A 25,649-nucleotide genomic window follows, 5' to 3' on the forward strand; every position below is an offset into this window, starting at 1 on the left:
ATTAAAGGTATTAAATAAAGTGAGTTTATAAAAGTAACTCCACAATCCCTGCGCTAATTTACGAGACGAATATAATAAGACCTTTGACCGCATAATTAGAGGATGATTACTGTAACATTATTGTAGCTAATAATAGATTAATTACCATCATTAGATTCGTCGCGTAAAGGTACACCTATCCGTGAAGAGATTTTGCAAATAGACTTCATTTAGTACGTTTTGCAAATAGACTTCATTTAGTACTTCATGCATGTAAGATCTCTTATAACGCTAGGAGTTGTAGCATAAAACAAACTGGGCCAATGTAACCATTGCCATGAGCGGAGGAGCCATGCCCGTTGTTGCCTCTACTTGCTTTGTATTGGCCTGTCATTGTTTCAGTTTTCAGTAATTTACTTAGTTAATGGTGAATTTTCTAAGATGAGGGTCACCAAGCTATAGACAAACATCGAGTGGTTTTTTAGCTCCTATCAAGTAGTAACGTATAAAACTTGAGAACCGCTCAAATTAAAAATTCGGCAGGTGAATACTATATTCTTGGCCTAAATATTGGCACATTCATCAGCACAAATTTAGTCTAATGGTAGAGGCATGCGCGTATTAGATTATTCATAACGGAGTGTTTAGAGAAAGTTGCTTACACAAGGAAAAAGTTATTTATGTTTTGTAGCATCATGTGAAGTGATGTATACCTTTTTTTCATGCGCATAAGGCAAAGAAAAAGGATGTTTATGTTTTGTAGCATCATTTGAAGTGATACATAAATTTTTTCATATGCTTAAGAAGCGCAACAAGGCAACAAGATAATAACTCTTTTCATAATTTAGCCGGAGCCACACTGCTCGGATGGTGCATCTACCACACCTTCTTCAGCGCGATAGCCAAGGAGCATAGGTATACTAATCCTAGTAATAGAAGCTTGTCTTCTGACCATCGCCAATAAGGTCCACTCATGCATAGCTATCCGCTTCTTGCTAGTACTAATACATTGACTACCCCCAAATATGCATTACTGTACAACATGGTGATGGACTGGAGATGATACCCCACCTGTCGTCAGCTCGGTACTCACGTCAACACTTTTGGACTCTACAGTGGCAGGATTAGTCTCACAGTAACTAGCTTATAGGAGTTTTATAGGAGTTGTATGTAGTAGTCCTAGCTTGTAGGACTCTCAGCTAAGACTACCAGGTTTGGATTCCCTATTACATACAACTAGTATAATAGTTCTAGCTTTTAGCTTAGAAACAATTCTAGTTTAGAAAATAATAATATCCATTATTCCGTAATCAAGACACTTTAATTTAGAAGTTAGTATCAGTTGTCTCGTAATCAAAGTCACTATGCTTTAATAGTATAGGTTCTTTTCTTGCTGTGGCGGAGCAAGCGACGCTCATTGCCGGCAACATACACGAAGACCTCTCAGGTTCAAACTGTGCATTCAAGTCTTGCCCAACTACAGAAAATGTACAGCCGCCTTCAGACCCTCCCATCGTCGTCCCCACGGTCCCCTCCTCTGCCCCTCTAGTGGCCTCACCATCTCCTATTTGAAATCTCTTATGCCATGGTATAATTAAAGGGGAGGGGAGTACCCGGCAGGTTCGGGCCCATGGGCGTGCGGCACAGGGCCCCCAAATTTCTAGGCCTCAGAATTTGAAGAAGGGAGGGGAGACTCCGGCCGAGCCAGACGATAGTCGGTAGGGCCAGGGCGCGCCACAGCCCGTAGGCACTGCCTAAGCCGGAGCCACACTCCACAGGCATCAGGCGATCAGCACGGCAAGTGCCATCAGGCGATCAGCACGGCAAGTGCAAGTCTGTACTCTGCAACTTTAATTCTTCAACTTCAAGTAATTGATAGAGCTGAAGGAGAAGGTAAATAGTTTTTTTTAATTTTCAATCCCCAACTATATTATCTACATGTACTTGTATCCTTTGAATCTTTAATAGATTAATTGTAATTTTGTCATTTCATCTTTTGTGTTAGAACGATTTGATTATGAATCTATCGTTGAAGATTTTATTTCAAGGAACACAACAAGAGTGAAGTTGTTTAAGTAAAGACTATACCACCAAGAATAAAAAGGTACAATTTTTATGTATCTTTTTCCTACAATATACTATAGTATGCTTAATATTTGATTATTCTATTTGGCTAGTCTAGTAGACCCCACTTTAGATTTTCGCACAGAGCCCGATTTATGCCGGCACGACTCTATTTATCGGACTCCATGGCTCATATGGTTGGCATGTATCCACCTTCTACACACTTATTACAAAATATCTAACTCTGAAATTTTCCTCATACTTATCTAACCATACAAATATCTAATTTCTAGAGTATTCCATATTTTCTCATGAAGCATGATAATCATGGTTCATGCATACTCTCTGATCTTCTAGAAACTTCTCATAATTATGCATTTCCACTTCAACGTCACACATAAATCTATGTGTAGTTTTTCATATAAACATGAAATCAAGAAAAATTCATGTATTGAAGTACACTTTGGGCTTGATTTTCTCGTTACATCATTGACGAAATACTATATTGTACATAATGAAGTTCAATACTAAAATAACAATAAATAAAGACTAATTATATAGTTTATTTGGCTAAATAATCATTAATTTAGCGGCTACAACGGGATATAGCCGACTATTAGCGGATTTATTCTTCTAGAGAGATTGATATTCTAGCTTTCGCCTCTTACAAAAACTATAGCAGACTATAGCGGTGGCAATAGTCCTCTATTTAGAACCTTGGTTTAAGCATTTAGGGACCTATTTGCATTTGGGAGAAGATTTTTTTACATATAAGCTTAGGATATGTCAACATAATCTCTTGAACACATTTCACATTGTATTCATGCCTTTGTATCTGTCTATCTGTCCTACGCATAACACATTTGCTTCCTGTCAATGCACGCGAGAAACAGTAAAAACATTTGCTTGCTTTGTGAAGAGTAATAACACTCACGATGATTTTGGTCCAACAGGTCCCAAGAGAGCTTTTTCTTTTGAGAAAACCGGGATTTCATTCATTCATAATATTTGGTGATTACAGCCCTCCTTGCAAGAACACCCTTAAAAGAAATAGAAATTACATTGAAGTCCTTGTGCATTCCCGGTCGTTCTCGCCCCCGGCGGCCGGAGCTCCCATCTCCCATCTTGATGCCGACCTCCTCCCTGGCGACGAACATGGTTTTTTGGCACCGTTTTGAATAGCACATCAGAATCGACATGATGTGTAACCGCTGAACGAACCGGCAAACAATCGACACCGGCAAACAATCGACAGGCAACGAGGGATCCGACGCCTCAAGGACCTCCAGGAACCCCACATTGCCGGGCAACGAACACCCCCGCAGGGGAACTGAACCACCAAAGGTGGGATCAAGCAACCAATCCGACATCAAATCGTGTTGGTATATAAAACTCCTCCGATGAACAAAAGAGTACCAGCAAAATCTTCAGATGAATACTTCACCGGCAAAAGCACCGAAACTCCACCAAACAGTAGGCATGATATAGGTAACAGATTTTGCACCACCCAAGAGAAGAGAAGCACAGGCAACCCAAGGAAAAACACAGAGGAATTGAACATCGACGCAGAAGAATGAGGAGAAGAAAAGTTCGCCAATGTCAAATCCCTGCATAAGAGAACGTCGCTATGCAACCCCCGCCCATGAAGCAGCACAGAAACCCATCGCCCAACAACAGGACCCATGCCGGAGAAGCTCGGGAAAGATTGGAACCCTAACCCTAACCTGGAGCTGCTACCGATGACGGAGGTAGGGAAACCGAAATAGACGAAGAAGCTCCCACCAAAACTCGAATGGGAGACATCCTCGCCACCTCGTCGCCTTCCGTCGAAGCCGCAGCAGCCCCAGTACACGGATCCACTCCGCAGCGCCGGAGTAGAGTGAACCAATCCTATTCTATCAAATATATACCTAGTAGAATGGATATATACACCGGACGACGGAATCGAGGTCCCCCCACCTCCGGAGCCGACGAGGCCACCGGAGGCGAGGGGAAACCGGCGAAATCGCCGCCGGAAGCGTTAGTCGCTCTCGAGTCGCCCTTTTTCCTGCAGATGGAGAACGAGTCGAGGCTCTAGGCCCTTTTTTCCCAAGAGAGCTGAATAGCCCATTTGGACATGCAAAGACCCCAAAGCCCACGAGAGCGCACGGATCTTTCAGCCCAAATCTCAAGGGCTAGGACGAGCCCACCGCCGGGCGTGACACCCTCTCCTTCCCCAACGCCGGCGGCGTCGCCTCCCTGAGCTCCTACCCTGCCATGCCGCCGCCGCAATAGAGCTAGCAAGCAAAGGGTAGCATGCGCCGCGGCCTGCGCCGCGGGCTGGGCATACTCCTCGTCCCACTTCCCAACGCACCCAGCCGCCCGCCGCCGACCTCTCTCGCGGATCTCCTCCTCCACCCCCACCGCCTCAATGGCTTCTCCCGCCGCTCCCTCTGCAGCTTCCCCAGCGGGGGCCGCGCCGTTGAGCAGTTCTCCGACGACGAGTACGATCACGAGTACGAGGACCTCCGGGTTCGTGCTCCATCCACCGCCGCTAGGCGCATGGATGATACCTTTGCGTGACTGGTTTTCACTGTTTGTTCGCCGGCTCGCAATGACTTCTGATCGCCCCGTGCAGCCGTCGTCGTCGGTGGCGAACATCGACGAGTGGAGATGGAAGCTGAGCATGCTGCAGCGCAACGCCGAGGAGCAGGAGATCATCTCCAGGGACCGGAGGGACCGCCGGGACTATGACCAGATCGCCAACCTCGCCAAGAGGATGGGGCTCTACAGGTTTCGTGTTGTCATTTCTCAGCTTCTGGCTATTACTTCTCCACGCACTTGTTGGAAAAGTAATTGAAACTTCATGATGGGAATGTGTTATTTTGGTGGGGGTGTGGAATGGCAGTGAAATGTACGGGAGGGTCATCGTCGCGAGCAAGGTCCCACTGCCTAACTACAGGCCGGACCTGGATGACAAGCGACCGCAAAGAGAGGTTTGTTTATGCAATTTAGTGGCAAGATCGTATGTCTTGCTTGCACTTCAAATTGCTAGTGCTTAAGGGTATTAATGATTTGTTATTTATTCTTGTGTGCAAAACAAACAGGTGGTGATCCCACTGAGCTTGCAGAGGAGAGTTGAAGGACTTGTTCAGGAGCATCTAGATCGTGCACTCTTGTCACTGGATAAAAGCGGTGGCAACACGGGAAGTAGTTCTGAGGTGGCTGAGAAATCTGATAACGTGAACCTGGACGAGCAGCAAGATTCTCTGCTTGATAGGTCAGTCATGGAGAAGATACTTCAGAGGAAGAGCATTCGGATGCGTAATTTTCAGAGAAGTTGGCAGGTGTGACATGTTTCATACTCTTCATAATTCTGTATTCATCTTAGGGAAAGACATGGGTAGTCTATAAAAGCCTTCCGCAGCATGCATAGCTCAATGCTTGCTGTTTTGTAACAATTTCGTGACGTGCTTGTGAAACAGGAATCACCAGAAGGTTCTAAGATGCTAGAGCTTCGGAAATCACTTCCAGCATACAAGGAAAAAGAAAGGCTTCTAGCAGCCATTGCACGTAATCAGGTATGCAAGCTTGAAAAATGTCCTAGAGACCATCTATAACTATGAGCGCATAGTCCCTTATAACCCTTTTTCCTATTATTTCTCTGGCACCCTTGTGCAATGCCAGGTTATAGTAATTTCCGGGGAGACAGGATGTGGTAAAACAACACAGCTGCCTCAATTTGTATTAGAGTCGGAAATAGAGTCTGGCCGAGGGGCCTTCTGTAACATAATTTGTACGCAGCCACGAAGAATATCTGCAATGGCAGTTGCAGAAAGAGTATCCACTGAGAGAGGGGAGAATCTCGGTGAATCGGTAAGTTCAATTGTTTTTGTCAACTTCACTACTGTAACTCATCTGTAATATGTGTAAGGAATAAGGACAAAAGTCCTTACTAGATTCTATCCATTCTATTTGCATACAATACTAGCTTTTTTAATAGGTTGGCTATAAAGTTCGATTGGAAGGAATTAAGGGAAAAGACACACATTTGCTTTTCTGCACCAGTGGCATTTTACTAAGACGATTGCTGAGTGACCGAAACTTGAATGGTGTGACTCATGTATTTGTTGATGAAATACATGAAAGGGGCATGAATGAAGGTTAGATACCATATTGCTATTGCTCCCTTTCCCCCTTTGAGGTTCTATCTTTGTTCAGCTCATAACATTGCTCTGTTATTGCACTGGTTTTGTAGATTTCCTGTTGATTGTACTGAAAGATCTATTATCACGGCGCCGTGATTTGAGGTTGATATTGATGAGTGCTACTCTAAACGCGGAACTATTCTCAAGTTATTTTGGAGGAGCCCCCACTATCCACATTCCTGTGAGTTACTATGTTTTTGTACCGAAATCAAATCACTCACATACTGTATAAATAGTTCTTTTCCATCCTTCATTGACTCTGACGAAGCTGTACTGTTTTTTCAATATTTTATTTTCTCGAATGCTAATTCAGGGATTCACACATCCAGTGAGAGCACATTTTCTGGAAGATATATTGGAGAGGTCAGGCTACAGGTTGACCTCAAGCAATCAGCTTGATGATTATGGCCAAGATAAAGTCTGGAAAACTCAAAGACAGCTGCTGCCTAGAAAAAGGAAAAATCAAATTACTACACTTGTTGAGGTACTTACTCAAAACAGAGGTCTATGAATGTAACCCTGCTCAACACTATTCAGATAATATTAATGTACTATGCAGGATGCCCTGAAAAATTCAAGCTTCGAAACATATGGTTCCAGAACGCGAGATTCTCTTGCAAATTGGAATCCTGATTGCATTGGGTTCAACCTCATAGAGGCTGTTCTGTGCCACATATGTCGCAAAGAGCGACCTGGTGCTGTTTTAGTTTTCATGACCGGATGGGATGATATTAGTTGCTTGAAGGATCAACTGAAAGCGCACCCATTGTTAGGTGATCCAAATAGGGTTTTGCTGCTTGCATGCCATGGTTCTATGGCTACTGCTGAGCAGGTAATTGTTCTAATCTGGTTTATCATAGTGATGTTCTTTATACTGCTACAATTATGTCACTAAATCTGATGCATATATTGTCTAAATGCATCTCATAAACAAGGCTTATTTTTATGTATGTTTGTATCTTGTTGGTCGCAGAGGCTAATATTTGAGAAGCCACCTCCTAATGTCCGGAAGGTAGTCCTAGCCACAAACATGGCAGAAGCAAGTATTACAATAAATGATATCGTTTTTGTTGTGGATTGTGGCAAAGCAAAGGAAACCACATACGATGCGTTAAACAATACCCCCTGCTTACTCCCCTCATGGATTTCAAAAGCTTCCGCCCGTCAGGTGAATTCTTAGCTTCTGTTTTGTTGTCTCGTCTTTCACTAGTAGATCCTGTCTTTGATTCAAATCTGATGCTTCTGTTCAATTGAAATCCCAACTAAAAGAACTTTGCTCCATTTGTAACATCCAGACCATAAGACTTATTTATTCAGCCTTGACGTCTGGGATTATCTTAGTCTGTTTAGTTACAAAGATCTTTCATTCCTTACCAACCACCTGTATGTGTCTCTTTCTCTCAGAAATCTGTCATGAGTCAAGGTGTCCTTTTATCCTGTTTCAAGGTGTCCATTTATCCTGTTTCAGTAGCCAATATAAACTTGTCACTGATTAGAATCAAAAGGATCAACAAAGTAAACTTGTCACTTGATACATATATGATCACAAACGGTACTATATATACAGTACCAACCATTCATATTTGCGAATAATGATGATTCTCATAGTCTTTCCATTATCTTAATGCAGAGGAGGGGTAGAGCTGGCCGTGTGCAACCTGGAGAATGCTATCATCTCTATCCTAGATGTGTGTATGATGCATTTGCAGACTATCAGCTTCCGGAGCTTCTTAGAACTCCTTTGAATTCATTATGTTTGCAGATAAAAAGTTTGCAAGTTGGCAGCATTGGGGAGTTCTTATCAGCTGCTCTACAACCTCCTGAACCACTAGCTGTATGTGTTTAAATCGACATTTCCTTTTTTTTCTCTCTCTCTTTGGTTTTGTGCCCATTGGATTAATGGCACATTAACTAACTCTTTTTATGAGCATGTACACAGCATCTAAAGAATAAATGTTTCAAGTAGCTAGTAAAGGATCCTTCTTTTGATTTTCAACCCTTTCCACTTACACTTGATAAATATGTAGGTCCAAAATGCTGTGGAATTCCTGAAGATGATTGGTGCATTAGATGGAAATGAGAACCTCACTGATCTTGGTATGCCTTATCTGTTGCTTCCCAGCAAGAACTGAAGTCTGCAGCAACATTTTAGCACTGAAAGATAAAATTTCCTTATGAAACTTTGTAGGGCGATACCTTTCCATGCTTCCAGTTGATCCAAAATTGGGAAAGATGCTTATAATGGGTGCAGTTTTTCGCTGCATAGATCCTATACTTACTGTAGTTGCTGGACTGAGTGTTCGGGACCCTTTCCTTTTGCCACAGGACAAGAAGGATGTAAGCCTTTGATTTCCAATGTTGGACTTTATATCAGTGACTGATATTGGTTATGTTGAATTTTTTTTAAAGTTTAATGAGAAAGGGTCAGGAAGATTTAGTACCGAAAAATGCATTGTGGTATTTTCTGTTGAGCAATAATCTTATTTTATGCAGAGAGAGTTTTTTTTAATATCGTACTTCTTTTAAAGACCTTGATATTGTACTTTATATTTTAGCTGGCAGGAACCGCAAAATCAAGATTCTCATCAAAGGATTATAGTGATCATATGGCCCTTGTTCGGGCTTATGAAGGATGGAAGGACGCGGAGAGAGAAGGGTCTGCTTATGAATACTGCTGGAGAAATTTCCTTTCTGCTCAGACACTACAAGCTATTCACTCACTTAGGAAGCAATTCAGCTATATTTTAAAGGATTCTGGTTTGATAGACACTGATGCAAATGTAAATAACAGTTTGAGCCATAACCAATCATTGGTCCGTGGCATCATATGTTCTGGGCTTTTCCCTGGGATAGCGTCTGTTGTGGTAAATAGCTATTGACAATTATACTGTAGATTTCTATTTTGGCTGGACTTGACAGTAGAATCATTTCTTTATCTTGCCTTTGCAGCATCGAGAAAGCTCAATGTCATTTAAGACCATGGATGATGGCCAAGTTCTTCTTTATGCTGTAAGTTCATACCAAGAGGTCTCCAAAATTCTGTACTTCCCTGTTTAAAAGCGAACTATGAAACTGCCCCTGTTATCTTATGCTATTTAAAAGAGAAATAAGCTAGTGCTGCCTCGTTTAGACACTTAAGAGATATCAAACTGTTACTTATGAAACTGAAATTTTGGCATTATTCTTGATTCAGAATTCGGTGAATGCAAAGTACCAGACCATCCCATATCCATGGTTGGTTTTTGGTGAGAAGGTGAAGGTGAATGCCGTCTTCATCCGTGATTCAACTGGAGTATCAGACTCCATACTGATCTTATTTGGTGGTGTTGTCACAAAAGGAAGCATGGTACGTTGTCTTGTCTTACTTGATTGTTTTCTCATGTAATTTTGTGTTTATGTTACCGTGCTGTTTGCTGTATGGATTGTCTTTTAACTTATATGTTATAGGCTGGGCACTTGAAGATGCTCGATGGATACATTGATTTCTTTATGGATCCCAGCCTTTCTGAATGCTACCTGCAACTTAAAGAAGAACTTGATAAACTTATACAACAGAAGGTGAGTCGTGCAGTGGATGAAGTTTGCATCTCAAAGGAATTTGGTTGATTTTCATTAGGCATTTCCGGTGTTTTTCGTTCGCATATTACGAGTACAGTAGAAAACTTGATAGTACGTGAGCACTGGTCTGTGCTTGTTTCCAGCAAACCTTGTCTAGCTGTATATGTAGTACTTTTTTGTGTGATCTGACAATGTTTTCGACTCCAGCTTGAAGACCCGAACTTTGACATCCACAAGGAAGGCAAGTACATCCTGTACGCGGCACAGGAGCTCGCTGCGGGCGACCTATGCGAGGGCCGGTTCGTGTTCGGGCGCGAGACGAGCCGGGCGAGGCTCCGGGGCCCCGAGGAGGAGGAGGGCAAGAGCAGCCTGATCAAGGACGGGATGAACCCCAAGAGCCTGCTGCAGACGCTGCTGATGCGCGCGGGGCACACCCCGCCCAAGTACAAGACAAAGCACCTCAAGACGAACGAGTTCCGGGCCCTGGTGGAGTTCAAGGGGATGCAGTTCGTGGGGAAGCCGAAGCGGAACAAGCAGCTGGCGGAGCGGGACGCCGCCATCGAGGCGCTGGGGTGGCTGACGCAGACCTCCGGCGTGAAGCCGCAGGACGAGGGCGACGACGACTCGCCGCTGGACCTGACCGACAGCATGCTCAAGCTGCTCACGAGGCCGAGGCGGCACTCGAAGAATAGCTCTAGGAAACGGTGATTTTTCTTGGGTAAGGATTTTGGTGTATGTTGTCGCCCTCACACGCACAGAAAAGAGGAAACTGGAAAACATCAGATTCGTTACGTTACACGAACGATCTATGTATAGTTCAGGTGTCGTCCCATGTTGCAGTTTCAGGGCACTTCATTTTGTTCTTTGTCATCTAAACTAGATTCTGTAGCAGTTTCAGGGCACTTCATTTTGTTCTGTATCATCTAAACTAGATTCTGTGGAGTGGCATCACACCACACGCATGGAGCATGATCCGAGGCCACTCGGTTGCCCGATCCCGTGTCGGTTTCTGCTGGTGCCGCCGCGACGAGATGACGAGCAGTCTCCGTCCCACCGTGGCAAGCGGTGCGCTCGTGTGCGGTCCGTGCCGCTCGCCCGGCCCGATCTCGCATTCTCGAGGTCGAGGTCACCCATGACGCGTGCGTGCTTTGTTTATTTCTCCGGTCGCTTTCTCCGCTCCAGTTTGTAGGGAGCCATGGGGAATAGCATAGTGGTAGGCAGTTGGCTACTTGGTTGGCTCTATCTGATCCTGCTTATTTTGCGAAGATTTGTTTACAATTTACAGCGAGGAGGAATCGATATCCGTCTTGTCCTCCACATCTTATCTTATCGGAACCACAACATCATCCGAGTTGGTTTATCATTATTATTCTAAGATGACACACTTCAGTTTCAAAAAAAAAAAAATGACACACTTGTTCATTTCTCGCCCAACGAAGATAACGATGCCTTCTAGAATCTAAGAACCTATCTGAGAATTTCGAGTTGTGTAAATAAGATGCCTTTTCTTTTTTTTTGAAAAGGAATAAGATGCCTGTCGTGGTGCTGCAAACCACAGCCGGATGGCGGAAGGCACCCGCCCTAGCCCAGAGGGTGTGTACTCGGGGGTTAGCTAGTCCCAGTTAGATCTCACTCAAGAACACGATGAACACAGCAAGATTTAGAGTGGTTCGGGCCGCCGGAGCGTAATACCCTACGTCCACTGTGTGTTGTATTGCCCTCCCACGAGAGTGAGAGAGTTCGCGAGAGCTTGTGTGTCCGGAGAGCTTGTGTGTGCGCAGCGAGCGCCTCCCTTTTATATTTCAAGTGAGGCGCGTACATGGCTGTTGGGTCCCCGACAGGTGGGCCCAACGATGTAATATAAAATAACGTACTGTTCATACATTATGGCGTCGCAGGCCAAGGAGATCTCTCTCCTGGAATCCCTTGCCTGCTCCTGGAGTCCCTCGTTCATCATGTCCAGGCGCTGTCTTGTCGGGACGATGCCAGACGTAGCTAGTGGCGTCGCCTGCCACGTAGCTGAACGGGCTGTGTAGCTTGCGGCGTAGGCGGCATGATGGAAAAGTGTCGTGCCGTCGTATCCATTTAATGCTGCAGACGGGCTCTGCGCGGGTGCGGCACAGGCGGCCGCACTGTGTACCTTGGTAATACACGGTGCACAGTGAGGCCTGACAAAGGCTGTCCCGCGTGCCGCGGCGATAGAGCACGCCTCAACCATCCGCATTAAATGCGGTGGGTGGGCGAGTCTCCTAGCGGAGGACTCGCGCACGAGCCCGCGCCCGTGCCTCCGGGACACGTGGCGGCTCCGGACCCCCACGCGGTAAGGGGGTCCGGATGGACGCAGGAGGTCCCGGACCCCTATGGGGGGGTCCGAGGCCTCGGCTGTCAGCTCGGAGCTTCTCTTCCTTAGGGACACGTGGCGTCTCCGGACCCATCCCCAGGCAGGGATCGGGTCCGGGGCCGTTGGCCTGGTGAGGAAAGAGACTGACCCGTGTGGCCTGGCTACTCCGTCCTTTGCGCGCAGTTACGCATAACTACGCGGGTCCTGCCTTACTGAAGTAAGAATGAGTATCCCAGCTACAGAGTACCGACAATGCCTTTTCCATTTTGACATTTGTAGTTCATTTTTAAGTTCCTCACCGACAATAAAAAGGTTAAATTTACCGGAGCGACGTTTCCGTTTTGCCGCTTGCCATTTTCCTCAGTCGTGTGGCCTCCTGTTTGACCAACCAGCTCGATTGCTCGAACCAGAAGCCCGAAACAACACGAAGCCCCTTTCCTCCTCGGGCCTAACCCGCGTGTCGCCGCCTGAAACCAATCCACCGCCGCTCCTCGCCGCAACGCCGCCAGCTACCTCCACGGCCGCGCCGCCTGCCTACTTCCCACCCTCCAGATACCGTACCTTCGCCTCGCGTCTCCCGTGCTTCTCAGGGAGGCAACCGCCGTCCGCCGCCGTGTAGCTGAGCTATACGGCTTGGCCGGCGCCCCGCCGCTCGTCCTCAATCTACGCGGAGCGGATTGATCCCACTCGTCGCGGAGGCGGAGACGACTACCCCCGCAAGCTCCGGGAGCCAGTTGTGGGGGCCACCCGCCCCGCGATGTCGTCGAGCAGATTCTCGCCGGCGCTGCAGGCGTCGGATCTCAACGACTTCATTGCCCCCTCGCAGGATTGCATCATCTCTCTTAACAAGAGCTCCTCCTCCTCCCGCCGCCTCCAGGTACTGACACCGCTCCCTCCGCCAGGTTTCGTTGTTTACCCTAGTCCGCAGCCTCTGTGCCAGCTGAGTGCAGTTTCAGCTCACCCACCATACTTGTTTGAAACTCTGGACGGTGATGTGTGTGAACAATATTTTCAATATGATTATGTAGTGGTGTCGAGAAGTAGGCAGTGCTCGGCAGGCAAGGACATGACAAATAAAAAAAAGGGGGATATGAAATGAAATTAATTTGTCTTCTCATGTTTGCTTCTGTGCAATAAAATAAATACAAAGGACGAAAGTATGTTAGCTGCAGTTAAACTCTTAATTAATGAGTGTGCTTTTTCTTCAAAATTTATATTTTATTTTGATAATTGTAGCATGATGAAGTATTATTTTTTGTCCAACGATGCCTTATATGTGCTTCAGTTGTGTATGAATCGAATTATGGCATCTTCCGATGATCAGAAGTACTCATGCTCATTCTGTCATGCTAAGATTATTCTTTGTAGGCATTGAGAATACCAAATACCGTGATCCTATAGTTTTGCACTGAAGGATTACCTAGTATGTTTTTGCGTGTACAAGATAGCATAAAGTTAGGTATAATATCTGCTATATAGTTGCAAAAGGAAGCTAGGTAAATTTGTGCCATGCTCAAGATCCTTGAGCACTGTACTTACCCCTGCTTGTTGCATAATTGACTCTGGTAGCACAGCATCTCCATAATTTGCTTCTAGGGAAAAAAAAGGGTTGTTTGTTTGGCGCATAAAATTTACACTTCTGCTAATAATCAACTATGTCTGCACCATTGGAACTTCATAAAGCAATTCCTCGTCTACTGCCTTTCTGCAAGCCATTCTCCATATTCCTGAAACTGAGAATTTTACAGATCAAACAAAAGGAAAATGTTGTGAGCACAAAGCCCCCAACAAAATAAAAATAGAAGGCACTTCTGTCCAATAAAATATGAAGGATGAAAGTGTGTTAGCTACAGTTAAACTCTTTATTAATAAATGTGTTTTTTCTTCAAAATTTATATTTTAGATTGATAATTATAGCATGATGAGGTGTTATCTTGTCCAATGATGCCTTAATGTGCTTCAGTTTGTAGGGATCAAACTATGCCCTGTAATGAGCTGACAATTGACACGGCATCTTCAGATGATCAGAAGTACTCATGTTCATTCTGTCATACTAAGTTTATTCTTCGTAGGCACTTAGAATACCATACACCTTGATACTACAGTTTTGCACTGAAGGATTACATAGTATGTTGTTGGGTGTACCACCAAGCTGAAAGTTCAATGTCAGCTATTTAGGTGCAAAAGAAAGCTAGGCAAATTTATATCATGCTCAAGATCCTTTAGCACAGTACTTGCCCCTGCTTGTTTTTAGATTCTGGTAGCACAGCTTCTTCATAATTTGCTTCTAGGCAAAAAGGATTGTTTGTTTGGTGCATGATACAACATGGTCTGAGAAATTTCTAGCTTTACTCTATCAGATCAGCTACGAACAAGAGTCACAGCCTGTCGAATGAAACCTTCCAATTTTTTTTTTTTTGACCACACAACCTACCACTCTGAAAGTGCTATGTGCATACCTCTGTACATTTCTTCTAATAATCAGCTTCACGTCTGCATCATTGGAAACTTCATAAAGCAATCCCCCGTCTACTGCCTTTCTCCAAACTGTTATCCATATTTCTGAGACTGAGAATTTTACAGATCAAACAAAAGGAAAATGTGGTGAGCACAAAGCCTCCAGAGGAAGCAGTCAAGATTTCATTAAAAGACTGTCTGGCGTGCAGGTTTTTTCCTTTTCTTTTTTCACTCTTCAAATCAGTAAGTAACCTGCTGAAATTCAATGAATGCTCACTGTTACATTTTTATTTTAGTGGTTGTATAACATCAGCAGAGACGGTTATGCTGGAGAAGCAAAGCTTGGGTGACTTCGTTGCTCGCATAAACTTTGGTAAAACTGTTATTGTATCAGTGTCTCCCCAGTCAAGAGCATCACTAGCTGCATTCTTCGGTCTTTCTCAATCACAGGTAATTACATGGGCTTCCCATATCCATTCCCCTAACAGAAGCATCTCCGGCTCATATGCTCTTATCAACGTTTTCCACAAATCATTTTTGTCAAAAAGTACTGTAAGGTTGAACTACAATTACGACAACTATAGCAGAATGTAACTCCTTTAATTTCAGGTTCTCAGAAAACTTACTGCTTTGTTCAAGTCGATGGGCGTAAAGGCCGTTTACGACACAAGCTCAAGTCGAGATCTATCCCTTATTGAAGTGTGTAATGAATTCATATCACGTTATCAGAATAATCAATCATCTGGTGGCCAAGAAGCTGGAGCCAACCTTCCAATGATTTCATCTGCATGCCCAGGTAACTTTCTTGGTTGGTTGGGAACATGACACATGAATACTTATGTAATGTACTTTGGGTTTCAAAATGCTGTAATGTTGCATAATACTTATGTAATATATGTTTTTATTTTGCATTTTCTCTAGAAATAAGTACAAGATTTGTTCACAGATATGTGAGTGTCACAGCCTCTTCCTCTTGCAGGTTGGATATGCTATGCTGAAAAGACTCTTGGTTCATACATCCTACCTTATATCTCATCTGTAAAGAGCCCTCAACAAGCGATTGGTGCAGCCATCAAGCACCATGTGGTTGAAAAACTAGGTCTCAAGTGAGTATTTTGCCTCTGCTCTAGATAGATCCTGAAATCAATTGATCCTGCAGTCACATAAATTCTCTTCAACTTCTAAGGTGTTCGCAATAGTGCAATACAACTGGCAGTAATATGTTTGTAAAAGTTATAATACTATAACTGATGTATTTGTTTCTAGTGTCAGTCATTAACATATGATTTATTGTGTGGGTGATCCAAATTTCACAGAGAATGTTGATATACGAGTTAGTGAGAGTTGTCTGCATACTTCCCACGGACCATTGTAATTTTTGGTTTAAGAAACTGTAACCCTAAAAATTTTGTCAGGAATAGTATAGGTTCACCGGTGTGGTTCATCCTCCCATTTCATAAGCTTAGAGCCATTGACTGAGTCCACTTCAGCTTAGCCAACAACTCATATAACTCGGCCTCAGTAATGGTGGAAATTTGTATCAAGGCCAAAAGGAGGGAGCATTAGGTCCAAACATAATCTTGTCGTCTTCTGTTGGGTATGCTAGCATCATCTGTTTGCTGAACATCACTAATTATTTTGAAACAGTTACCTGTCTTTATATACTGTTACTTTCTGGTATTTAACTTTAACTCTTTTTTTTGGGTATGTAGACCATATGATGTCTATCATGTTACTGTGATGCCATGTTATGATAAGAAGCTAGAAGCTGTCCGGGATGATTTCATTTTCTCAGTAGATGGTAAAGAAGTCACAGAGGTGGATTCAGTACTGACAACTGGTGAAGTGTTAGACTTGATACAGGTTGCTAATGTAGTTCTCATTCTTGCTTGTATAATGGATATGAAAAAGAAAAACTATGGAGATACTCATTATGATTTATGTGTTTGTGTGCAGTCCAAACCTATTGATTTCAAGACACTAGAGGAATCTTCCTTGGACAGATTGTAAGTCCATGTCCTTGGTGTTTCATTCTGTGCCTATAGCTCTATACACATCAAATGTCTTGTCAACGGCAGGAGTATCAACTAGTCATAATCTGTTAGGCTGCTGCTTCTGTCAAGAAATTTAAGCTTACTTTATTTTAACCACTCGTTGTGAGTAAAAAATCCATTGAATTATCTTGTATTTTGCTACTATAATATACCATAGTTCTTTTTATCTGTTCGGATTAATTTATCTTGAAATCGACATATATTTGCCTCATTATAACCCAGGCTAACAAATGTTGATGAGGAGGGCAATCTATATGGGGTTTCTGGAGGTTCTGGGGGTTATGCTGAAACAGTCTTTCGCCATGCAGCACGTGCAATCTACAAGAGAGAAATAGAGGGTCCTCTTGATTTCAGAATCTTGCGAAATTCAGATTTTCGTGAGATTACATTGGAGGTAAACTCATGGGTTGCAGATGGCCATTGACTCTTTTGCCTAACTAGAGTGAACTCATGGTATATGTGTATAACATTTAGCAAATGCTACTTGTGCTAGCAGGTGGATGGCAAACCTGTGTTGAAGTTTGCACTTTGTTATGGGTTCAGGAACCTGCAGAATATTGTTAGGAAGATTAAAATGGGAAAATGTGAATACCATTTTATTGAAGTTATGGCGTGTCCTTCAGGTATTTAATTGTGACACGCCTTTGCATGCCAGTTATAAGTTTCGATAAACAAGTTCTAATGTGTAGGATCTGATATCCTCTATGATGCATTTGTTACTGTTCTACAGGTTGCCTGAATGGGGGAGGTCAAATAAAGCCTGTTCAAGGCCAATCTGCCAAGGAACTTATCCAGCAATTGGAGAGTGTGTACACACAAGATGTATGCCCTTAAACCCTACATTTCATGTAGTTTACAAGGCAGTGTGCTTATTAGTGCGGCGTGTCTTTGTCTTGACCTGGCTTAAAGTAATCCACATTAGTGTAGGCAACTTTGTTAGGTGATATACCCCTAATCATCACATAAAAGTTTTCATATTATATTAGAATAGTTGGTCTACTTGCTATTCTGTTATATTATCTTCTACACTTGTATTTTAGTATACTTTTATTTGCTTTGGGCTGCTTCTTTGTTTAATTTCTCTAGCTTGATCCAGCGTGCTACCTGTACTGTGATTTTGCCCCATTCAGGTTTCAATAAAGGGAAAGTGAAACTGTCTGCTCAACTTTTAGAACTGCCATTCCATCTCTAGTAGCTTTGATGAGCTGAACAATTCTGAACTTACAGACCTTTATTCCATGCTATTTATCCTTCTAGCAACTTTTAGAACACTATTTCTTTTGGATAGTGTGTGTATGCTCCACTTTGGTGCCATAATTTTATCCTCAAGTGGGAAATAAGTTAGCTGCTGAGTGCTTTCCAAGCTGTCATTTGGCAATTGTCCATGAATTGTTTACTTTATGCCAGTTATATGCACTTGCGCTAATTGTGTACCTTCTGTACCAGGTATCAATTTCCAATCCTTTCGATAATCCAATTACGAAAAGATTATATGATGAGTGGCTGGGGCAGCCTGGTTCAGAGAATTCCAAGAAGTACTTGCACACAGATTATCACCCAGTGGTGAAGAGTGTAGCTTCACAGTTACAGAACTGGTGATATCGGGATGTTTTTTCACTGGGAATTCACATGGTCTTCAAGAGCCAAGAGGAACTTGCTGACAAACCAATCATGGCGGACGCTTTTGCACTGTGAATTCACATGGTCTTCAAGAGCCAAGAGGAACTTCCACACAAAGCAATCATGGCGCCCTTTCCATGCTAAGAAAATATTGATCACACAGCAATACAAACAGTGCCTTTTTTTCTTCAGACCCAAGAAATTTTGTTAGGCTATAGGTTTTCAGCTGCTTTCTGGGTAATGTTGTACACAATCAAAAGGGAAAGAATAGTTAAATTTTAATGTGTAAAAATGAGCAAAATAGGTCTTGATGACCTTTTATTGTTTGGATCAATTCGCCCTTTTGGAAGAAGAAAAAAAAAGAGGTGGGTGCTTTATCTGTTTTACGTTCTTGAGCAACTTTGCATACTGTTGAGTATCGAACCCTATGTGTCTGTTTGTGTTGGGGATCGTCGTATCCGATCGACACAGATCGCACAAGGCGAAGGTTGTAAATGAGTTCGCGAGAGTCGGTCTAGTTTGGTTTTTTAACTCAATATAAAAAATAATTGCATAAGTTGCAACCTTAACTCTAGATGAATCTATTAAATATATTTAATAAACAATTAGTGAATGGTTACTATAGCAATTAGTGGTCAAATTATGAACTAATTAGATTTAATATATTCGTATTGTGATTAAGTAGCGATTTATGAAACTAGTTGGTAACAAATTTATATTTAGTACTCCTAATTGATATTTAAATATGTGATGTGATGGGACAAATGACTTATAACTTTATAACACCAAACGTGGACGCCGCGAAAGTAACCTTCGATCGGACGTACGAGGCTTGTGGAGCCTTGGTTTCTTAGGCGTGGTTTGTTTCCTCCATTCTACAAAAGAATCTCGTATGTATAGTGTATTAAATAAAGTCTATTTGTAAAAAAAATTCAGAGATGGATGTAACTTTTTGCGACTAATCTAATAACAGTAATTAATTGATGATTTGCTACAGTGATGCTACAGTATTATCATCTAACCGCGTGTCAAAAGGCCAGATTCTTCATGGTCACTAGCGTGGGGTTCTGAAGTTGATTTTGTAAACTCACTTTGTTTAATATTATAATTAATGATCGAAATATTACTAGCACAGCACAAACTGAAACGACTTCATGCTGGCCCAAACGGTTTTCTTCGGGCCGCCCGGACGACACCCATAAAGGGAAAGTCAACCAGATGGAGGCCAGGCCACGTGACACCACCACCTCCCCCGTCACAAATCCGTGCCGAGGTGGGGAGGGCGGCAGGCGGCAGCGGCGGCGGCGCCGGTCCCCGCGACGGGACGAGACAACGCGCGTGCGGCGATGGAGCGGCGGGGGCAGCAACCTGAAGACGCGGAGCCGCCGGGCAAGGACGGCGCAGGCGGCCCGCTGGCTCCGCCGCCGCCGGTAAATCCGCTCTCCTTCCCGCCGGTCAACCATGTCCCCCGGCCAAGGCTTGTCCGCCTGCCTTTGAGCGGAATCCTCTTTCCCGAGCATGCAATTTTGACACCGCGCGCGCTTCTCTGTACCTGCCGGCAGTTCCTGGAGGTGACGTGCCGGAGCTCCGGCAAGGTCCGGCGGTTCTCGGCGGGGACGACGGCGCGGTACGCGCTGCACGCCATCAACCGCAAGCTCGAGCCCGGATCCCCGCCGGCGCTGCACGTCGAGGCCGTCAGGGACGGCGAGGAGCCCGTCAGCTTCGGCCCCAGCGCGGCCCTCGCCGACTACGGCCGCGGCTGGCGGCTGCAGACCGTCACGGCGCAGGACGCGCCCGGGACCCATCACGCGCCGCGCGGCGCTGACACGGTACGCGACGACTGGTACTCCGCATGATCCTGCTGTCTTGAGTAAAAGTTCGATTTTTTTTCTGAAGACTCAGGAGCGTTGATCTTTGCAGAAACGGGGCGCGACGCAGGCCGCCGTGGATTCCGTCGCTAGGGAGACGACGGGGAGCACTGCAGCCTACGTCGCCAAGATCGTGCTCGCTTTCGTGTTCATCTTCTTGCTCGGCGGATTGTTCACGTATTTGCTCGAGGTGGTGCCTGACATGCTCCAGACTTCACCGGCGCCTGAATCTCTGTAGAACCCGCTGACTGATTCTCCGTGTACCGTTCCCCACCCCCACCCCCCTTTCTGATAAGATCGTGTGCAGTCGTGTCGATGGCAACTTATTTCATTGGAGTTCTTAATTAATCTCAGATTGAACTTCTCCTTCTTCTAGAATAAACCTGTCGAGTGGCACATACACCTGATCAAGCAACCCATGGGTGCCAACGGGTACTCTAAATTTTATCTAGGAAAATCAAAGGCCGGGGTGTACTCTGCGTCGGTCATCCTCTCCGAATGCCGGCTTCAAGTTTGGTTCCTCGACGAGTCGTGCTACCGCCAGCAGGCGTGGGTGCTGAGGTGTGACAAGAACCTGAGGCCCCTCCTGCAATCATGGAGGAGCTACCAGGAACGCGGCGGCGACGGGCCATGGCGCCTCCTGTACCTCGACCAAGAGGACCACGGCGCGCGCTACTACGATGGCGACGGCGACCAAGGGCAGTTGGAGTGAAGCTCTGACGTCGAGGACGGGGCTGCTGGCGGCTGCAATGGAGATGATGGCACATTAATTAGCGCTACCATATACACTGAGTTCCTTGGATTCCATCCTTTCAAGGAGGTTGTCTTCCTGCACCTTTCATTCCGAAGGGGGATCGCCTATCATTTAGATAGCTCGACGATTCAAGACATGGGCACCTTACAAATAGCCCGACGCGACGCCACTCATCGTATACTACTGCCTTTTCCCTACACACCATGTTGGATGGGAATGTTTCCTGAGAACAATTGATTTAGAAATATCAAGTGCATCGATCTGGCCGTCTGGGTAGATGACAAGTTTGTCCTGATTGAAGACTCATTGCTCTTCTAAGTGTGTTGTGGCTTTTATTGTTGCTGTTGTTGTTGTCCCATTATTTAAGTTCACTTTGACGCATGGTAATGTCATACCAGTAAGAACATTTATCATTCTGTTGTCTTTTCCTTGCTAAATGTATATTTCCAATCTTAAGGATTCTCCATGGATCGATACAAAACACCAACTACATTTATCAACCGAATAGTCCACCGGCCGGTCCAATACCCGGTTCGGTCCTAGTAGCTCTTAACTATGCTACGTACGATATTGGTCTTAGATGACGTTTATGATGCAAATTACATATGCGATGATCCAAAGTTTCAAAATGTACGTCTCACACCTGCTTTCAGATGGTTCCCAGCAAAACCCTGCCAGAAAGCACCAGGCTTCCACAGGAAGTATAGGTAAAAATGATCTTTGTTCACAGTCCTCTCACTCCTGGGCGACTTAAAAAATTGCAGATTCTAATTGTACAAAAGAATATGTTCTCAGGAAAAAAAAAGGGTAAGGGCCTTTGCAGGCCCAGCAAATCTAACCTTCTCCATCCAACCTCATACAACGAAATGCTTTGCCTACTCTTCTTTTCCCTGGGTAACTATCCCTAACATATTTCAAACCTAAAGAAAACACCAGCTTCCAACGCAGGAAGAAGTGAGGTTCTAAAATCAACAGCATCTCACTTCTTAGAAGGGGTAGCAGTTGCTTTATTCATGCTTGCTTGAGGATCGTTCGCTGCCCTCAATGATGAGGCGCCATCTATGGCAATGTTCCCCAGCTCTACAGCCATTGCATCTCTTTCTTCATTCTCTTTCCTTTGCTTCTCTGAAACACCATCAGCTGAATTCTGTGTAGAGTCTGGCAGGGTTGCAGGTTGCTTTCGGTGGGGACCAGCATCAAGCCATGGATGCTGAAGCAATTGAGCAGCTGCAGGACGCTTCTCAGGGACAAAATCAAGTATCGGTACAAGAAAATCCGCCATGTCATTTGCGTCCTTTTCAGTAAACTCGTACTTCTCCATCAGCACCTTGTTGAGAGGCCAGAACCGCAAGCGTCTAATGTGCCTCAGATCCCCATACCGATTGAAGAACTCGCGCGAGTACCGACCACCCAGGGCAATCTAGGAAACAAACAGTGTTTTTGTCATAAATGAAGAGCACTATAAACATCTTGAAAAAACTACAAGAACTGAAAGTTGAAACCTCCTTTTACCTTGCGAGGCATCATTCCTAGTAGCTCCATCATCAGTGCAAGGTGATCCTGCATTAGGTAGAATTGCACAGGATATAACTCCATTGGGAAGGGAATAAGTCAAATCATTTTCTCAGAAAAATGTATGCTGCAGTCTAGAGGGCACAATCTTGGAACATGTAAAATACTGTTTAAACAAATAATCTTGACATAGTTTTTTTACAAAAAAATAATCAGCAATTGGTCCCCATGAAAAATAGCAGAGGGTACTTAACTAGAATAAACTACATGATAAATGCTTCAAACTTTTAGCTCAATACAAACAAATTAAAATTTCATCTTGTACCAGTCCATGATGTCCAAGACCATTTACGTTATACCACATAAAAATAAAAAAAGAAAGATTTTCTGTTCATATATCAATTCTTGTTACCAGGACTCAAAAAATAGCAAAGAAAATTCTCATCCAGCTTAGTCAGGGTGCAGCAGAAACACAAGAGCCAAGAGGGACAAATAACACACCGCACTGTCAGCGGAAGTTGGAAAAAGGAAACAACAGTTTCTAGCTGTCACCTTACTATCTTAGTCATTAACTAATACTTTTGAATACACAATAGTATCAAATATCAATTTTGTAGCACATAACTAATTATTGGGCTAATTGTTGGTGAAAACATGAACTTAGACAGTCAAACTGTGCCTTGTAAAAATGAAGAGTGTCATGTGGTTGTTCATGCCATGCCAATATTGACAAACTGCATAGGTATCACAGTTACTGTCAGTCTTAAGCAAACAAATATAGGCTACCCCCATTATATTTTATTTGGAATTTTAGGTTTGTGCACACATAGTCTGAAAATGCAAAAGATGAATATACACCACCACTAAAGTTGTATCTTTCAGTAACTCATTAAACTTATCATCTCCTATCATGATCAGCTCACAAAGAGAGAGGATATTTGTGTTGGGGATCCACATATGGAAAGTGGTGGCAATGCAAAGTTACATAAGGGCATGTCATTACAGAATACATAAATCACCAAAGGTATGTACATGAAGACAAGTGTTTACACGTATGCATATAAACATGAGAAACACAGGACAAAATCAAAAACTATACAGGGAAAATACTATAGAGAACATGTTGGTTGTAAAGTTAAAAGAAAACACCAGATCATATTTGATTATCATAGTTGCTCACAAAAAGAGAGCTAGTTCAAACCAAAGTTAAACCATGTAATAATAAAGTACTTCAGATCATATGTTAATCACTTCTAGTTCAATGATTGATTATGATATTTCAGCATAACTACAAGTCATTGTAATTAGAATTATAGGTCAACAATATCCGTTCAGTGCAAGTCTTGGTATAGAAGGCTTTTTTTGACCTATCAAGAACTACCTTTTGTTAAGGGTACAGTGGGTACTGTTTGCCAGGTGATTTTAATTTTATCTAGATATGAATACGATGAAGAATATGTAAATTGTTGAATTCAGGGCAATGAGAACCAATAGATGTACCTCATCTCGGTCGAAATTGTCACCACTATGTGGATCAAAAAGCACATCCCCTGTGGCAAGCTCGAAGCAGATGCATGCAAAGGACCATAGGTCAGCAGATGTAGAGTACTTGGAACCAAGTATAACCTCAGGACATCTATACTGCCTCGTTTGAATGTCACTTGTGAACTGCTTGTACGTCCAACATGCGTTTCCAAAGTCCACCAGCTTGCACTTTAGATCAGCCTCCATTGCCATCTTCTTCTTAGCCCCTTTGCTACCCTGTCTACCTCCTTTTGCCCGCTTCTTAGCTCCATCCTGGCTAGGACTGCCCTCAGTTGCTGTGCCCAGATCTCCTCTGTCGTCTGACCCATCTGTGTCAGCAGATGCCACAGCACTACTCCCTTCTGAAGTTGCAGCAGCTGCACGTTTGGCTTTCTTCCGGATCTTCTTCTTCTGATTCTTGGAGAGGCCACCATTTGCTGATGGTGCAGGCACCTTTGGAGTTGGCTCGTCTGTCTTTGCAGAAGGCAGAACCAAGGGCACGCCAGACTTTCGGGGGTCCTTTGAGGGGTCAATGGTAGACATGAGCAATATATTCTCAGGCTTAAGGTCAGTGTGAATAATAGAAAGTGTGCGGTGGAGGTAGTCGAGGCCGATGAGCACATGGCGGCATATCTCCTTGACCATCGGAAGGGGAATTCCACGATAGTTTGTGTACTTTATCAGGGTCAACAAGTTATCACCAAGAAACTCAAAGGCCATGCACACATGGTTGCCATTAGGGCCTGAGTGCTTGAAGTGGTCAAGGAGCTTAACAACACATTTGGAGTCATCAGGATCACCATCAGCAATCTGCTTCAAGATCTTGATCTCGTCCATGGCTGCCTCTGTGTAATGCTGAGCGCTCTTCTGCACCTTCAACGCCACATATCTCTGCACATAAAATCAACGAACTCAGAAGCATAGACAGATGCGGTCAGAATAGCAGGGAATAAATAAATCAAAAGTTTTTGTCAAGAATTAGCAGGAATCGCGAATGAACAGTAATTATCGATTATGAGCAACGAATTTATCCATTCTAGTATCCTCTACACAAAAGAACGAACAGTTGGTGAGCACACGCAAACTGCCACAGGAAACTCGATAAACCGCATCCAGATCGACCCTTGTTGTACACTGCCGACACACGAATCATTTGAATTGAATACGAAGAAATGTCGAGAAAGAGGATAGGGCACGAACGGAGTGGGCGGTGTCCCAGGCGAGCCAGACGGTGGAGAAGTGGCCCCATCCGAGCTTGGACTGCACGACGTAGGCTCCCTGCTTGAAGGAGTCCCCTACGCGGACGGCGTGGTACCCACCGCGGCGGTAGTCCTCAGTGCCCTCGTCCTCCGACGTGTAGTCGCTGCTCTCGCCCTCCTGGTCCTCGCCATCCTCCTCCTCCCCCCTCCCCCTGCCCCCCACCCCCGCATCCGCCGCCATCACCGCCGCGGTCGCCGCGCCCTCCTCGTCCTCCATCCGCCGCCTCGACGACGACCCCGCGGCCTCCGTCTCAGCCATCGCGCGGGAGACCCGGATCTGCGCGGTGGCGCGCGGGAGCTAGGGTTTTGGGCGCTGGCTTTTTCCTAGGCGGTGGCGCTCGGCTCGTCCGTCTGGCGCTCCCCGCTGCGCTTCCTTCCTTTTGCCTCCTCCAAGCCACGAGCGCCACTTTGTTATTAGCGGGGTGGATATGTAAAAAAAACGAGGTGGACGAGGGCACTGCTGAAAAAAATG

General features: G+C 44.4%; 4 protein-coding genes and 1 long non-coding RNA gene across 5 annotated transcripts; 3 read left to right on the top strand and 2 right to left on the bottom strand.

Moving 5' to 3' along the window:
* Nucleotides 1-4,240: 4,240 nt before the first annotated feature.
* On the top strand, nucleotides 4,241-10,719 carry LOC120690104 (DExH-box ATP-dependent RNA helicase DExH3-like). Its single transcript, XM_039972626.1, has 19 exons — nucleotides 4,241-4,554; nucleotides 4,661-4,815; nucleotides 4,931-5,018; nucleotides 5,130-5,369; nucleotides 5,508-5,603; nucleotides 5,710-5,898; nucleotides 6,026-6,185; nucleotides 6,281-6,411; nucleotides 6,544-6,714; nucleotides 6,790-7,062; nucleotides 7,204-7,398; nucleotides 7,861-8,064; nucleotides 8,258-8,327; nucleotides 8,419-8,567; nucleotides 8,786-9,094; nucleotides 9,180-9,239; nucleotides 9,424-9,576; nucleotides 9,678-9,788; nucleotides 9,996-10,719. The coding sequence occupies exons 1-19, from the start codon at nucleotides 4,339-4,341 to the stop codon at nucleotides 10,494-10,496; spliced, it is 3,471 nt and encodes a 1,156-aa protein (XP_039828560.1). The 5' UTR covers nucleotides 4,241-4,338; the 3' UTR covers nucleotides 10,497-10,719.
* A 1,790-nt stretch (nucleotides 10,720-12,509) lies between these two features.
* On the top strand, nucleotides 12,510-18,646 carry LOC120690105 (protein NAR1-like). Its single transcript, XM_039972627.1, has 11 exons — nucleotides 12,510-13,006; nucleotides 14,713-14,795; nucleotides 14,883-15,036; nucleotides 15,196-15,382; nucleotides 15,566-15,692; nucleotides 16,299-16,449; nucleotides 16,543-16,592; nucleotides 16,863-17,034; nucleotides 17,137-17,263; nucleotides 17,371-17,462; nucleotides 18,087-18,646. Exons 1-11 carry the CDS (start codon nucleotides 12,887-12,889, stop codon nucleotides 18,237-18,239), a joined length of 1,416 nt encoding a protein of 471 aa, XP_039828561.1. The 5' UTR covers nucleotides 12,510-12,886; the 3' UTR covers nucleotides 18,240-18,646.
* On the bottom strand, nucleotides 13,508-14,886 carry LOC120690106. Its single transcript, XR_005681575.1, has 2 exons — nucleotides 14,589-14,886; nucleotides 13,508-13,862 (listed from the first exon to the last, which is right to left on the bottom strand). It is a non-coding gene; the product is annotated as an uncharacterized LOC120690106 (long non-coding RNA).
* Nucleotides 18,647-19,469: 823 nt separating the features above from the next.
* Nucleotides 19,470-21,175, top strand: LOC120690107. Its single transcript, XM_039972628.1, has 3 exons — nucleotides 19,470-19,690; nucleotides 19,823-20,089; nucleotides 20,181-21,175. Exons 1-3 carry the CDS (start codon nucleotides 19,607-19,609, stop codon nucleotides 20,364-20,366), a joined length of 537 nt encoding a protein of 178 aa, XP_039828562.1. The 5' UTR covers nucleotides 19,470-19,606; the 3' UTR covers nucleotides 20,367-21,175.
* Nucleotides 21,176-21,536: 361 nt separating this feature from the next.
* On the bottom strand, nucleotides 21,537-25,566 carry LOC120690108 (SRSF protein kinase 1-like). The gene is made up of 4 exons (XM_039972629.1): nucleotides 25,119-25,566; nucleotides 23,895-24,809; nucleotides 22,395-22,442; nucleotides 21,537-22,302 (listed from the first exon to the last, which is right to left on the bottom strand). The coding sequence occupies exons 1-4, from the start codon at nucleotides 25,434-25,436 to the stop codon at nucleotides 21,862-21,864; spliced, it is 1,722 nt and encodes a 573-aa protein (XP_039828563.1). The 5' UTR covers nucleotides 25,437-25,566; the 3' UTR covers nucleotides 21,537-21,861.
* Nucleotides 25,567-25,649: the final 83 nt, after the last annotated feature.

Source organism: Panicum virgatum, chromosome 9N (assembly GCF_016808335.1).
Source record: "Panicum virgatum strain AP13 chromosome 9N, P.virgatum_v5, whole genome shotgun sequence".
Classification (NCBI taxonomy): Eukaryota; Viridiplantae; Streptophyta; class Magnoliopsida; order Poales; family Poaceae; genus Panicum; species Panicum virgatum.